We start from the raw sequence: 15,215 nt of genomic DNA, 5'->3' as shown, positions 1-15,215 counted from the left end.
ACACTTGACCATATGGTATTAATACTGCTAACATGCTGAGCACCCTGCCTGTTGGTATTAATACTGCTAACATGCTGAGTCTCCCTGTCTGTTGGTATTAATACTGCTAACATGCTGAGTCTCCCTGTCTGTTGGTATTAATACTGCTAACATGCTGAGTCTCCCTGCCTGTTGGTATTAATACTGCTAACATGCTGAGTCTCCCTGTCTGTTGGTATTAATATTGCTAACATGCTGAGTCTCCCTGTCTGTTGGTATTAATACTGCTAACATGCTGAGTCTCCCTGTCTGTTGGTATTAATACTGCTAACATGCTGAGTCTCCCTGCCTGTTGGTATTAATACTGCTAACATGCTGAGTCTCCCTGTCTGTTGGTATTAATACTGCTAACATGCTGAGTCTCCCTGTCTGTTGGTATTAATACTGCTAACATGCTGAGTCTCCCTGTCTGTTGGTATTAATACTGCTAACATGCTGAGTCTCCCTGTCTGTTGGTATTAATACTGCTAACATGCTGAGTCTCCCTGTCTGTTGGTATTAATACTGCTAACATGCTGAGTCTTCCTGCCTGTTGGTATTAATACTGCTAACATGCTGATTCTCCCTGTCTGTTGGTATTAATATTGCTAACATGCTGAGTCTCCCTGCCTGTTGGTATTAATACTGCTAACATGCTGAGTCTCCCTGTCTGTTGGTATTAATACTGCTAACATGCTGAGTCTCCCTGTCTGTTGGTATTAATACTGCTAACATGCTGAGTCTCCCTGTCTGTTGGTATTCATATTGCTAACATGCTGAGTCTCCTGTCTGTTGGTATTAATACTGCTAACATGCTGAGTCTCCCTGCCTGTTGGTATTAATACTGCTAACATGCTGAGTCTCCCTGTCTGTTGGTATTAATACTGCTAACATGCTGAGTCTCCTGTCTGTTGGTATTAATACTGCTAACATGCTGAGTCTCCCTGCCTGTTGGTATTAATACTGCTAACATGCTGAGTCTCCCTGTCTGTTGGTATTAATACTGCTAACATGCTGAGTCTCCCTGTCTGTTGGTATTAATACTGCTAACATGCTGAGTCTCCCTGTCTGTTGGTATTAATACTGCTAACATGCTGAGTCTCCCTGTCTGTTGGTATTAATACTGCTAACATGCTGAGTCTCCCTGTCTGTTGGTATTAATACTGCTAACATGCTGAGTCTCCCTGTCTGTTGGTATTAATACTGCTAACATGCTGAGTCTCCCTGTCTGTTGGTATTAATACTGCTAACATGCTGAGTCTCCCTGTCTGTTGGTATTAATACTGCTAACATGCTGAGTCTCCCTGTCTGTTGGTATTAATACTGCTAACATGCTGAGTCTCCCTGTCTGTTGGTATTAATACTGCTAACATGCTGAGCCTCCTGCCTGTTGGTATTAATACTGCTAACATGCTGAGTCTCCCTGTCTGTTGGTATTAATACTGCTAACATGCTGAGTCTCCTGTCTGTTGGTATTAATACTGCTAACATGCTGAGTCTCCCTGTCTGTTGGTATTAATACTGCTAACATGCTGAGTCTCCCTGTCTGTTGGTATTCATATTGCTAACATGCTGAGTCTCCCTGTCTGTTGGTATTAATACTGCTAACATGCTGAGTGTCCCTGCCTGTTGGTATTAATACTGCTAACATGCTGAGTCTCCCTGTCTGTTGGTATTAATACTGCTAACATGCTGAGTCTCCCTGTCTGTTGGTATTAATACTGCTAACATGCTGAGTCTCCCTGTCTGTTGGTATTAATACTGCTAACATGCTGAGTCTCCCTGTCTGTTGGTATTAATACTGCTAACATGCTGAGTCTCCCTGTCTGTTGGTATTAATACTGCTAACATGCTGAGCCTCCCTGTCTGTTGGTATTAATACTGCTAACATGCTGAGTCTCCCTGTCTGTTGGTATTAATACTGCTAACATGCTGAGTCTCCCTGTCTGTTGGTATTAATACTGCTAACATGCTGAGTCTCCCTGTCTGTTGGTATTAATACTGCTAACATGCTGAGTCTCCCTGTCTGTTGGTATTAATACTGCTAACATGCTGAGCACCCTGTCTGTTGGTATTAATACTGCTAACATGCTGAGTCTCCCTGTCTGTTGGTATTAATACTGCTAACATGCTGAGTCTCCCTGTCTGTTGGTATTAATACTGCTAACATGCTGAGTCTCCCTGTCTGTTGGTATTAATACTGCTAACATGGTGAGTCTCCTGTCTGTTGGTATTAATACTGCTAACATGCTGAGTCTCCCTGTCTGTTGGTATTAATACTGCTAACATGCTGAGTCTCCCTGTCTGTTGGTATTAATACTGCTAACATGCTGAGTCTCCCTGTCTGTTGGTATTAATACTGCTAACATGCTGAGTCTCCCTGTCTGTTGGTATTAATACTGCTAACATGCTGAGCCTCCCTGTCTGTTGGTATTAATACTGCTAACATGCAGTCATCCCTGTGTCTGTTGGTACAGGTGGTATCTCTCCCATACCCATGGAACTACAGCCTGCAGTCTCTGCTCAGTCTCAGGCCCTGTCCAGAAACAGCCCCTATCCCCCAGATCTGAATTAGTTAGAAAAGTAAGCTATATGGACGCAATATGGCAGTAACTCCACTTTTTCCTCTGATAGGTTAGATGGAATGTTAGCCATATTGCTAAGGTTTAACTATAGCATTCTTGTCCTCACAGATCTTCACCAGTACCCTGGGTAAAGCCTAGAGGTTTGTGTTTTGGATGGGGTTTCAGTCTCAGAGCTGTGGTAGCTAGGACACTGTACTGTACTGAGGGGGTTCAAACCAGGAGGTTTTTTAAGAATTTGCCCAGGAGAGGAGAGGGGGAAAAAACAACTCATGGATGGATAAAATACCCCACATGTTTAGGTGGTTACGTTTTCCCAGGCTCTGTACAGCCTGACCCTGTCAGTGTTGACACCACATTCTAGAGTATAGGCCTAGTGTTTGCTTATGAGTAAGTCCCAAATGACACCCTATTCCCTATATAGTGCACTACTTTTGATCAGACATACCAAACAGTGGTCCTTTGTAGCTCAGTTGATAGAGCATGGCAATGCCAGGGTAGTGGGTTCGATTCCTGGGACCACCCATATGTAAAATACAGTGGCTTGCAAAATATTTTTTATTGTGAAACAAACAAGAAATAAGACAAAAAAAACAGAACTTGAGCGTGCATAACTATTTACCCCCCCAAAGTCAATACTTTGTAGAGCCACCATTTGCAGCAATTACAACTGCAAGTCTCGGGTATTTCTCTATAAGCTTGGCACATCTAGCCACTGGGATTTTTGCCCATTCTTCAAGGCAAAACTGCTCCTTCAAGTTGGATTGGTTCCGCTGGTGTACAGCAATCTTTAAGTCATACCACAGATTCTCAATTAGATTGAGGTCTGGGCTTTGACCAGGCCATTCCAAGACATTTAAATGTTTCCCCTTAAACCACTCAAGTGTTGCTTTAGCAGTATGCTTAGGGTTATTGTCCTGCTGGAAGGTGAACCTCCGTCCCAGTCTCAAATCTCTGGAAGACTGAAACAGGTTTCCCTCAAGAATTTCCCCGTATTTAGCGCCATCCATCATTCCTTCAAATTCTGACCAGTTTCCCAGTCCCTGCCGATGAAAAACATCCCCACAGCATGATGCTGCCACCACCATGCTTCACTGTGGGGATGGAGTTCTGGGTGTGATGAGAGGTGTTGGGTTTGCGCCAGACATAGCGTTTACCTTGATGGTCAAAAAGCTCAATTTGAGTGTCATCTGACCAGAGTACCTTCTTCCATATGTTTGGGGAGTCTCCCACATGCCTTTTGGCGAACACCAAACGTTTTGCTTATTTTTTTTCTTTAAGAAGTGGATTTTTTCTGGCCACCCTTCCGTAAAGCCCAGCTCTGTGGAGTGTATGGCTTAAAGTGGTCCTATGGACAGATACTCCAATCTCCGCTGTGGAGCTTTGCAGCTCCTTCAGGGTTATCTTTGGTCTCTTTGTTGCCTCTCTGATTAATGCCCTCCTTGCCTGGTCCGTGAGTTTTGGTGGGCGGCCCTCTCTTGGCAGGTTTGTTGTGGTGCCATATTCTTTCCATTTTTTAATAATGGATTTAATGGTGATCCGTGGGATGTTCAAAGTTTCGGATATTTTTTTATAACCCAACCCTGATCTGTACTTCTCCAGAACTTTGTCCCTGACCTGTTTGGAGAGCACCTTGGTCTTCATGGTGCCGCTTGCTTGGTGGTGCCCCTTGCTTAGTGGTGTTGCAGACTCTGGGGCCTTTCAGAACAGGTGTATATATACTGAGATCATGTGACAGATCATATGACACTTAAATAAAGTCACCTGTGTGCAATCTAACTAATGATGTGACTTCTGAAGGTAATTGGTTGCACCAGATCTTATTTAGGGTTTTCATAGCAAAGGGGGTGAATACATATCCATGCACCACTTTTCTGTAAAAAAAAAATTGTGTATTTTTTTTAACAAGGATTTTTTTTAATTTCACTTCACCAATTTTGACTATTTTGTGTATGTCCATTACATGAAATCCAAATTTAAAATCAATTTAAATTACAGGTTGTAATGCAACAAAATAGGAAAAGCGCCAAGGGGGATGAATACTTTTGCAAGGCGCTGTATATGCACTCAGGGTCTGCTAAATGGAGTATGTTATTAAATTATTTTATAGCACTAACAGATCTTGGACCAGGCTAACATATCTGGCTGTCAAATTAGTATACCATGCCCTATGCTCATGCACATGAACCAACCCTTCTAATTCAATTCAATGGAGCCACCTGACTGAATGAATGGCATGGAAAGTCTGCATTCATTCAGCTCTAGCATGGCATTGGCCTTTGTCATGACGGATGAGTCAGGGGCCATGCAGGACCATTCTAGTTCCATTACAGCTATGACCAGACAGACAGTAAGTTCTAGTTGCTTTACGTCTATGGCCAAACAGTTAATAGACTGATAAACAGCCACATGGGACAAGAGAAAGTGCTATGCTACAATCCAGGAGTCCAGACCTTTCAGCTAGGCCTATCTGTAGATATTACTGGACTGTATTACTAGGTTGTATCTAGCACATAGTGTGGGTCAGCAAGTCTGGAGTCCAGTGAGTCTGAATATAGACTGAATACAGACTGGACTGAGGTCTGATATAGTTTTAAGACAGAGACAGTACCTCATGTCTGATAAAGCTTTATGACCTCAGCAGGTCTGATAGAGCTTTTTGACAGAGACAGTGCCTCATGTCTGATAAAGCTTTATGACCTCAGCAGGTCTGATAGTTTTATGACCTCAGCAGATGTTTGTCATTAGAGGATACAGAAGGCTCCTAAAGGCCTGCTGCTGTTCCATGTGTTCTGAGACGGGTGAGAGGTCAAGGGGTCTGGTGACAGGATATTATGAGTTAAGAGACTAGGTGTGTTCAGACATGTTCCACTGACCACACAGGATAGGCCTAGGTCTGAATGTCCAGGTGATGTTACTCCCAGACATTAGTACCACAATTGATCATAAAACAACAGTCTCTCCCGTGTGTCCTCCAGCTACCATGAGGAGCTGGTGGAGTTGCAGGAGAGACCGTGTGGCTGTGTGTAACAGTCCTCTCTCTCCCATGTGTCTCCCAGTTACCATGAGGCCCAGGAGGAGTTGCTGGAGTTCCAGGAAGGGAGCAGAGAGCTGGAGGCAGAGTTAGAGGCTCAGCTAGGACAGGCTGAACACCGCCTCAGAGACCTGCACACAGAGAACCAAAGACTGAAGAGCGAGTTGGACAACCTCAAGGTAACATACGCAAGAACGGAACACACACACACACACACACACACACACAGAGGGGTTAGAACCAAACACTGAAGTGCGAGCTGGACAACCTCAAGGTAAATGTTGTACCTCTTGGTGTTGGAATTGAACAAATATGTGAAACGGTTGGGGATTCAGTTCAGCAAACACTGTTCCTGTGGATTCGGTTTGGTAAACACTGTTCCTGTGGATTCGGTTTGGTAAACACTGTTCCTGAGGATTTGGTTTGGCAAACACTGGATTACAGGAACGGAATATCAGTTAATGTCACCCATTCACCAGGGACTGGAAACAGGGCTCAACAACCACATCTGGATGAGTGAGTGATATATATATATATATATATATATATATATATATATATATATATATATATATATATATATATATATATATATATATATATATATATATATATATATATATATATATATATAACATACATACATACATACATACATACATACATACATACATACATGCATGCATGCATGCATGCATGCATGCATGCATGCATGCATGCATGCATACATACATACATACATACATACATACATACATACATACATACATACACACACACACACACACACACACACACACACACACACACACACACACACACACACACACACAGTGGTGTGAAAAAGTGTTTGCCTGATTTCGTATTTGTTTGCATGTTTGTCACACTTAAATGTTTCAGATCATCAAACAAATTTAAATATTAGTCAAAGATAACACAAGTAAACACAAAATGCAGTTTTGAAATGAAGGTTGTTATTATTAAGGGAAAACAAAATCCAAACCCACATGGCCCTGTGTGAAAAAGTGATTGCCCCCTACAACCTAATAACTGGTTGGGCCACCCTTAGCAGCAACAACTGCAATCAAGCGTTTGCGATAACTTGCAATGAGTCTTTTACAGCGCTGTGGAGGAATTTTGGCCCACTCATCTTTGCAGAATTGTTGTAATTCAGCCACATTGGAGGGTTTTCGAGCATGAACTGCCTTTTTAAGGTCATGCCACAGCATCTCAATAGGATTCAGGTCAGGACTTTGACTAGGCCACTCCAAAGTCTTCATTTAGTTTTTCTTCAGCCATTCAGAGGTGGACTTGCTGGTGTGTTTTGGATCATTGTCCTGCTGCAGAACCCAAGTTCGCTTCAGCTTGAGGTCACGAACAGATAGCCGGACATTCTCCTTCAGGATTTTTTGGTACAGCAGAATTCATGGTTCCATTTATCACAGCAAGTCTTCCAGGTCCTGAAGCAGCAAAACAGGCCCAGACCATCACACTACCACCACCATGTTTTACTGTTGGTATGATGTTCTTTTTCTGAAATGCAGTGTTACTTTTACGCCAGATGTAATGGGACACACACCTTCCAAAAAGTTCAACTTTTGTCTCGTCAGTCCACAGAGTATTTTCCCAAAGGTCTTGGGGATCATCAAGATGTTTTCTGGCAAAAATGAGACGAGCCTTAATGTTCTTTTTGCTCAGCAGTGGTTTTCGTCTTGGAACTCTGCCATGCAGGCCATTTTTGCCCAGTCTCTTTCTTATGGTGGAGTCATGAACACTGACCTTAACTGAGGCAAGTGAGGCCTGCAGCTCTTTGGATGTTGTTGTGGGGTCTTTTGTGACCTCTTGGATGAGTCGTCGCTGCGCTCTTGGGGGTAATTTTGGTCGGCCGGCCACTCCTGGGAAGGTTCACCACTGTTCCATGTTTTTGCCATTTGTGGATAATGGCTCTCACTGTGGTTCGGCTGGAGACCCAAAGCTTTAGAAATGGCTTTATAACCTTTTCCAGACTGATGGATCTCAATTACTTTCTTTCTCATTTGTTCCTGAATTTCTTTGGATCTCGGCATGATGTCTAGCTTTTGAGGATCTTTTGGTCTACTTCACTTTGTCAGGCAGGTCCTATTTAAGTGATTCCTTGATTGAGAACAGGTGTGACAGTAATCAGGCCTGGGTGTGGCTAGAGGAATTGAACTCAGGTGTGATAAACCACAGTTGAGTTGTGTTATAACAGGGGGGCAAACACTTTTTCACACAGGGCCATGTAGGTTTGGATTTTGTTTTCCCTTAATAATAACAACCTTCATTTCAAAACTGCATTTTGTGTTTACTTGTGTTATCTTTGACTAATATTTACATTTGTTTGATCTGAAACATTGAAGTGTGACAAACATGCAAACAAATAACAAATCAGGAAGGGGGCAAACACTTTTTCACACCACTGTGTATATATATAGTTGGCTGTCCAGCAGTTCCATGCCTTGGCCTAATCCCCAGGCCGTTCAGCAGTACACTGTAATAGGATGACAACAGGACAAAATAGACAACTAGAGGGATGTTTAACCCACACTGCTAATGCTAGCCAGGTATATCACTGCTTATATCACTAGTGCTAGCCAGGTATATCACTGCTTATATCACTAGTGCTAGCCAGGTATATCACTGCTTATATCACTAGTGCTAGCCAGGTATATTACTGCTTATATCACTAGTGCTAGCCAGGTATATTACTGCTTATATCACTAGTGCTAGCCAGGTATATTACTGCTTATATCACTAGTGCTAGCCAGGTATATTACTGCTTATATCACTAGTGCTAGCCAGGTATATCACTGCTTATATCACTAGTGCTAGCCAGGTATATCACTGCTTATATCACTAGTGCTAGCCAGGTATATCACTGCTTATATCACTAGTGCTAGCCAGGTATATTACTGCTTATATCACTAGTGCTAGCCAGGTATATTACTGCTTATATCACTAGTGCTAGCCAGGTATATCACTGCTTATATCACTAGTGCTAGCCAGGTATATTACTGCTTATATCACTAGTGCTAGCCAGGTATATCACTGCTTATATCACTAGTGCTAGCCAGGTATATTACTGCTTATATCACTAGTGCTAGCCAGGTATATCACTGCTTATATCACTAGTGCTAGCCAGGTATATTACTGCTTATATCACTAGTGCTAGCCAGGTATATTACTGCTTATATCACTAGTGCTAGCCAGGTATATTACTGCTTATATCACTAGTGCTAGCCAGGTATATTACTGCTTATATCACTAGTGCTAGCCAGGTATATCACTGCTTATATCACTAGTGCTAGCCAGGTATATCACTGCTTATATCACTAGTGCTAGCCAGGTATATTACTGCTTATATCACTAGTGCTAGCCAGGTATATTACTGCTTGTATCACTAGTGCTAGCCAGGTATATCACTACTTATATCACTAGTGCTAGCCAGGTATATCACTGACCAGGATGTATATCGCTGAGATAAAAGAACACAGAGCTATGGTTAACATGATGCTAACCAGGATGTATATCACTGAGTTAATAGAACATGATGCTAACCAGGATGTATATCACTGAGATAATGGAACATGATGCTAACCAGGATGTATATCACTGAGATAATGGAACATGATGCTAACCAGGATGTATATCACTGAGATAATGGAACATGATGCTAACCAGGATGTATATCACTGAGATAATAGAACACATGCTTCTTTATGACGAGGTGCTGTCTTTCATGACCATTTTCTTCTGTCCGTGGGATAACCATATTCATGTGTGGTAGACAGACAGCCGTTGTGTTAGACTACATATGGCAGCAACATGTGAATGTGCAGTAGACTAGAGAAGCTAATGTCCTAGAGCTAAAGTTCTATGAATGGGCCTGGGAGGACTGGGATTCATGCGAGGGGGCTGTAGACTACAGTCATGGGCAAAAGTTTTGAGAATGACACAAATACTAATTTTCACAGTCTGCTGCCTCAGTTTTGATGGATGTGGCCCAGAAGTTAATTGACAGCATGCCAGGGCGGATTGCAGAGGTCTTGAAAAAGAAGGGTCAACACTGCAAATATTTACTCTTTGCATAAACTTAATGTAATTGTCAATAAAAGCCTTTGACACTTATGGAATGCTTGTAATTATACTTCAGTATATACCATAGTAACATCTGACAAAAAATATCGCATAACACTGAAGCAGCGAACTTTGTGAAGACTAATACTTGTGTCATTCTCAAAACTTTTGACCACGACTGTAGAGAAGCTAATGTCCTAGAGCTAAAGTTCTATGAATGGGCCTGGGAGGACTGTGGGATTCATGTGAGGGGGCTGTAGCTTGTTCTCCTGAATGATGGGCCTCTCTTGAGCTGAGGCATGTAGCTAGGCTAGCTGTGCTGTTGACCCAGACCTCAGGCTGGCCTGATTCTGACACCTATGAGCCATACTTCACCCCTCGCCAGAGAACAAAGGAGTTGGAGTTCTAGAATCTATGAACACTATGAGAAAGAATGTTAACTAGCAGTCTGTTTGTGTTAGCATTAAGAAAGTTGGCATGTCAACGCTCTCCCTTCCTGTCACCTCAGTCTTTAATGCAACCATCTCCACACGCACTCATTCTCTCTCCCCCTCTCTCTCTCCCCCCGTAGGAGAAATTGGAGCAGCAGTATGCTCAGAGTTATAAGCAGGTCTCCATGTTAGAGGATGACCTGGGACAGACCAGAGGAATCAAGGAGCACCTTCATAAATACGTCAGAGAACTGGAGCAGGCCAACGATGACCTGGAGAGAGCCAAGAGGTCACTATATACCATAGTAGAACTAAACTAACCTTACTAACGCAGCCATTCAAATGTTTTACTTGACTTCAAGCCTAGGTTGTAGGCTAAGTGGATTTAACTTTGTGTTGTTAACTAAATGAAAGCATGTTGACTGGTAGCTGTGTCTCAGTATTCAAAGAGTGTCTCCACTTAGTGTTAACCCAGTTATCCAACCCACACAGATACTGTACTTTTTTAGCTGCTTCTGCTACTAACAGTTGTCCACCCCAACCCCTCTCCTCCTCTCCTCTCCTCCCTCCCCCTCTCCTCCCTCCCTCAGGGCGACCATTGTATCTCTGGAGGACTTTGAGGGTCGTCTGAACCAGGCCATAGAGAGGAATGCCTTCCTGGAGGGTGAACTGGACGAGAAGGAGAACCTACTGGAGTCAGTTCAGAGACTGAAGGATGAAGCCAGAGGTACGGACGGGGACAACCCCTAACTGTACCCTACCTTCCCCTAACTCCCTGTCCCCTACTAATCAAGGGCTTGATGATTAGTTGAATCCGATGTACTGATAGTACTGGAATATATGAAATAAGTGGAACTGCTGGCTGGTACTTGAGGAGAGGGTTGGGAAACACTGCCCTATCCATTTGGTTGAATCATGTCTGTATTGGTGTGTCTGATGCCCCAGCCCTGAGACCGAGGACTCCAGACAGAATGTCGTGTCTGTAATCATGTCAGTATTGGTGCTTGTATCTCATTTCTGTCTATCTGTCCCCCCCAGACCTGAGACAGGAGATGGCAGTGAGGGAGAGGACTACAGACAGGTTGTCAGCCCCCAGCTCTCCTACCCTGGACATCGACAAGTTGGACTCTGCTGTCCAGGCCTCCCTGTCCCTGCCTGCCACCCCTGTAGGGAAGGGAATGGAACACCCCTTCCTCAACCCTAAATCATCAGGTAGGTCAACAGCCATGTCTTCTAACAGACCTGGGTGGAAATAGTATTAGTTTTCTTTCAAATACTTTACATGTGCTTTACATTTACATGTTAGGCATTTAGCAGACGCTCTTATCCAGAGCGACTTACAGGAGCAATTAGGGTTAAGTGCCTTGCTCAAGGACACATCGACAGATTTTTCACCTAGTCGGCTCGGGAATTAGAACCAGCAACCTTTCGGTTACTGGCACAACGCTCTTAACCACTAAGCTACCTGCACCCGGCAAGCTTTATTGAGCTTGCCGGGTGCAATGGAACCAATGGAAGAGTCTCAAAAGTCACTCCAGGCAGTCTCAATTAAATGCTCAAAGTGTTTTGAAAGTATATAAATACTATTTGAACCCAGGTCTGTTTTTTAGTTCCTTAACTTTTGGAGCTGTACCTCCATGTGAAACAGTTTCTATGTCTCTGTCATGCTAAATACTGTCTCTTTGAACCCAGGTCTTTACCTCCATGTGAAACAGTTTCTATGTCTCTGTCATGCTAAATACTGTCTCTTTGAACCCAGGTCTTTACCTCCATGTGAAACAGTTTCTATGTCTCTGTCATATGCTCAATACTGTCTCTTCCCCCCCCTCTCTCTCTCTACAGTGTTAACAAATGGCTGTGGGCATGGTAGCTCACCTCTGACCCCATCAGCAAGAATCTCTGCTCTTAATATCGTTGGGGACCTACTTAGAAAAGTGGGGGTAAATATCAGACCTTTGTTTCTTGTAGCAATGTTTTCCAATGCCATTGTAATGCATCCATCCTCTATGAAGCTAATGTTGGCAACAAAACATTAACACTCTTCTTGAGTGAACCCGACAGTTTGGCTTCCATCTCTTCTCTTGACTTGACAGCAGAGTATATTTGAAATATATCCTGAATTAAAGGTTAAAGGTTACAACAGAATCCTCAGCTTGTGATTAGTCTAATGTAGGCCATGTTTGTCTGTCGTTAGGCGCTGGAGTCCAAGCTAGCTGCATGTAGGAACTTTGCCAAGGACCAGGCAGTGAGGAAAACCTACTCCACGTCATCCACCAACATGATCACTGGGAAAGGAAACCTCGTCAACAGCAACGCCACCAAGTTCTCCCACTCACTACACACCACCTACTACGACAAAACGTGAGTTCCCTCTCTCAGGAGTATTCCCACTGTTCCATCTATCTCTCGGAGTTGCTCTCTCTCTCAGGAGTATTCCCACTGTTCCATCTCTCTCTGAGTTGCTCTCTCTCTCAGGAGTATTCCCACTGTTCCATCTAGCTCTCGGAGTTGCTCTCTCTCTCAGGAGTATTCCCACTGTTCCGTCTATCTCTGAGTTGTTCTCTCTCGTAGGAGTATTCCCACTGTTCCATCTATCTCTCGGAGTTGCTCTCTCTCTCAGGAGTATTCCCACTGTTCCATCTCTCTCGGAGTTGCTCTCTCTCAGGAGTATTCCCACTGTTCCATCTATCTCTCGGAGTTGCTCTCTCTCTCAGGAGTATTCCCACTGTTCCATCTCTCTCGGAGTTGCTCTCTCTCAGGAGTATTCCCACTGTTCCATCTATCTCTCGGAGTTGCTCTCTCTCTCAGGAGTATTCCCATTGTTCCATCTATCTCTCGGAGTTGCTCTCTCTCTCAGGAGTATTCCCACTGTTCCATCTCTCTCGGAGTTGCTCTCTCTCAGGAGTATTCCCACTGTTCCATCTATCTCTGAGTTGCTCTCTCTCTCAGGAGTATTCCCACTGTTCCATCAATCTCTCGGAGTTGCTCTCTCTCTCTCAGGAGTATTCCCACTGTTCCATCTATCTCTCTGCTTGACTTCCTGTCTGCAGTGTTAGTGTGACTCACTCAGAGACAGTATAAGAAGTGAGAGGCTGAATGGACTCTAGCTCTATATCATTTTTAACCAGAGTTGGTCTAACCAGAGTATGTAGAGAATACCCAAATAGATTTCTATTTGATATTGTGAATGAACTAACCTCTGTCCTCTTGGTTTCTCTGTGTCTGTGTTCCATGTCTGTGGTGTTCATATGTCTGGTGTTGTCCCCCACAGGGCTGTGAATGGACTGGACCACAGCACCCTGACTGCCCTGGCGTCGCCCCGGACTGTCTCCCCTCCTGGCATGCTGCCTCTCACCGTTTAGCGTGGCACCACCCCCAACCTCACCCCAACCTCTGGACAAGCTCACCACAGAACAAGGGTACCCCTCATCCCTCACCCCAATCTCTGCCCAAGCTCCTGTGCGCCCCACAGAACAATGAGAGGAGAGAACACTTGAAGAACCGTTTGTGTGTGTGTGTGTGTGTGTGTGTGTGTGTGTGTGTGTGTGTGTGTGTGTGTGTGTGTGTGTGTTCGAAAGTGCGTATGTGTTTTAAGAGTTGATTTCTGAGTGTGTGTAGGAGAGACACTTGACTGAATGATTGAAAAGGCCCCACTCACCTATGGGGAGGGTTGGATGCTGAGTGTGTCTGTATTTAACACACACAGTCACATGCCTCTGCCTGAGCTGGTCTTTGCTCATGTGTTGGTGACCTCTATGCTCTGGAGTGGCTCCATCAGTTTCTCAGTTTCACTCTATAACAGCTATATAACAGCAACTGTACCTGACAAGGTCCCCAACGGACCGCAGCTTCATTCCTCTTAACCTTTATTTTCTTGTCTGAATGAATTGCACAATTACAAATAATTTATATTTAGAATGTTGTATTTAAAAATGAAAAGGGACTTTTTGCAAAGTTAAATTATTTCATAATTACTGTATGTGTGCTTTAAGATGCTATATTTCCTGTTTGTTTGTGTTTATGTTATGGGGTCAGATGGAGTTGATGACCCTTAACCCCCATATCCAGAAGAATGACTGAATTAATGTTTACTGTGTTCAGGCTGTGATCAGAACCATGTTCTCTTATCGGGCTGCATCTCAATAGTCCAGTTAGTAGCATCCTCTCCTCATCTCAATAGTCCAGTTAGTAGCATCCTCTCCTCATCTCAATAGTCCAGTTAGTAGCATCCTCTCCTCATCTCAATAGTCCAGTTAGTAGCATCCTCTCCTCATCTCAATAGTCCAGTTAGTAGCATCCTCTCCTCATCTCAATAGTCCAGTTAGTAGCATCCTCTCCTCATCTCAATAGTCCAGTTAGTAGCATCCTCTCCTCATCTCAATAGTCCAGTTAGTAGCATCCTCTCCTCATCTCAATAGTCCAGTTAGTAGCATCCTCTCCTCATCTCAATAGTCCAGTTAGTAGCATCCTCTCCTCATCTCAATAGTCCAGTTAGTAGCATCCTCTCCTCATCTCAATAGTCCAGTTAGTAGCATCCTCTCCTCATCTCAATAGTCCAGTTAGTAGCATCCTCTCCTCATCTCAATAGTCCAGTTAGTAGCATCCACTCCTCATCTCAATAGTCCAGTTAGTAGCATCCTCTCCTCATCTCAATAGTCCAGTTAGTAGCATCCTCTCCTCATCTCAATAGTCCAGTTAGTAGCATCCTCTCCTCATCTCAATAGTCCAGTTAGTAGCATCCTCTCCTCATCTCAATAGTCCAGTTAGTAGCATCCTCTCCTCATCTCAATAGTCCAGTTAGAATAGGAGAGAATGAGAGAACAGGACCGGTGAAAGCAATATGGATGATCTCTATCTCTACCAGAAATTAGCTTTCACCTGTTCAATTTCCTTCCCATAAGTGCAGATGAGAGAAAGGAGAGACAATGACTTTATAGTATTGAGATGCACCCCCACGTCCCTATTGTCCTGGGTTTGGGCTGACCAGACAGAACCGACCAGTCTGTAGTCTGGTAGGGAGGGAGGACCCTCCATGTTAAACAGCCTGGAAGCATC

The 15,215-nt window shown here is 43.7% G+C and overlaps 1 protein-coding gene across 3 annotated transcripts in view; it reads left to right on the top strand.

Moving 5' to 3' along the window:
* The window catches only part of LOC121551502 (nuclear distribution protein nudE-like 1-B), a 28,308-nt gene extending 13,943 nt beyond the window's left edge, over positions 1-14,365 (top strand). For 2 of the 3 annotated variants that reach the window (XM_041864197.2, XM_041864195.2), the window contains 7 exons: positions 5,660-5,813; positions 10,301-10,449; positions 10,751-10,887; positions 11,199-11,372; positions 12,003-12,100; positions 12,355-12,521; positions 13,432-14,365. In XM_041864197.2, the coding sequence (XP_041720131.2) occupies positions 5,660-5,813; positions 10,301-10,449; positions 10,751-10,887; positions 11,199-11,372; positions 12,003-12,100; positions 12,355-12,521; positions 13,432-13,522 (970 nt within the window). In that variant the 3' untranslated portion in view covers positions 13,523-14,365. Of the gene's footprint in view, positions 1-5,402; positions 5,509-5,659; positions 5,814-10,300; positions 10,450-10,750; positions 10,888-11,198; positions 11,373-12,002; positions 12,101-12,354; positions 12,522-13,431 lie in introns of those variants that run through there. The other variant, XM_041864196.2, reaches the window with a different exon arrangement.
* The last annotated feature ends 850 nt before the right edge of the window (positions 14,366-15,215 follow it).

This window comes from Coregonus clupeaformis, chromosome 35 (genome assembly GCF_020615455.1).
Source record: "Coregonus clupeaformis isolate EN_2021a chromosome 35, ASM2061545v1, whole genome shotgun sequence".
In the NCBI taxonomy this organism is placed as follows: domain Eukaryota; kingdom Metazoa; phylum Chordata; class Actinopteri; order Salmoniformes; family Salmonidae; genus Coregonus; species Coregonus clupeaformis.
This window is presented reverse-complemented; position numbering and strand designations above follow the sequence as displayed.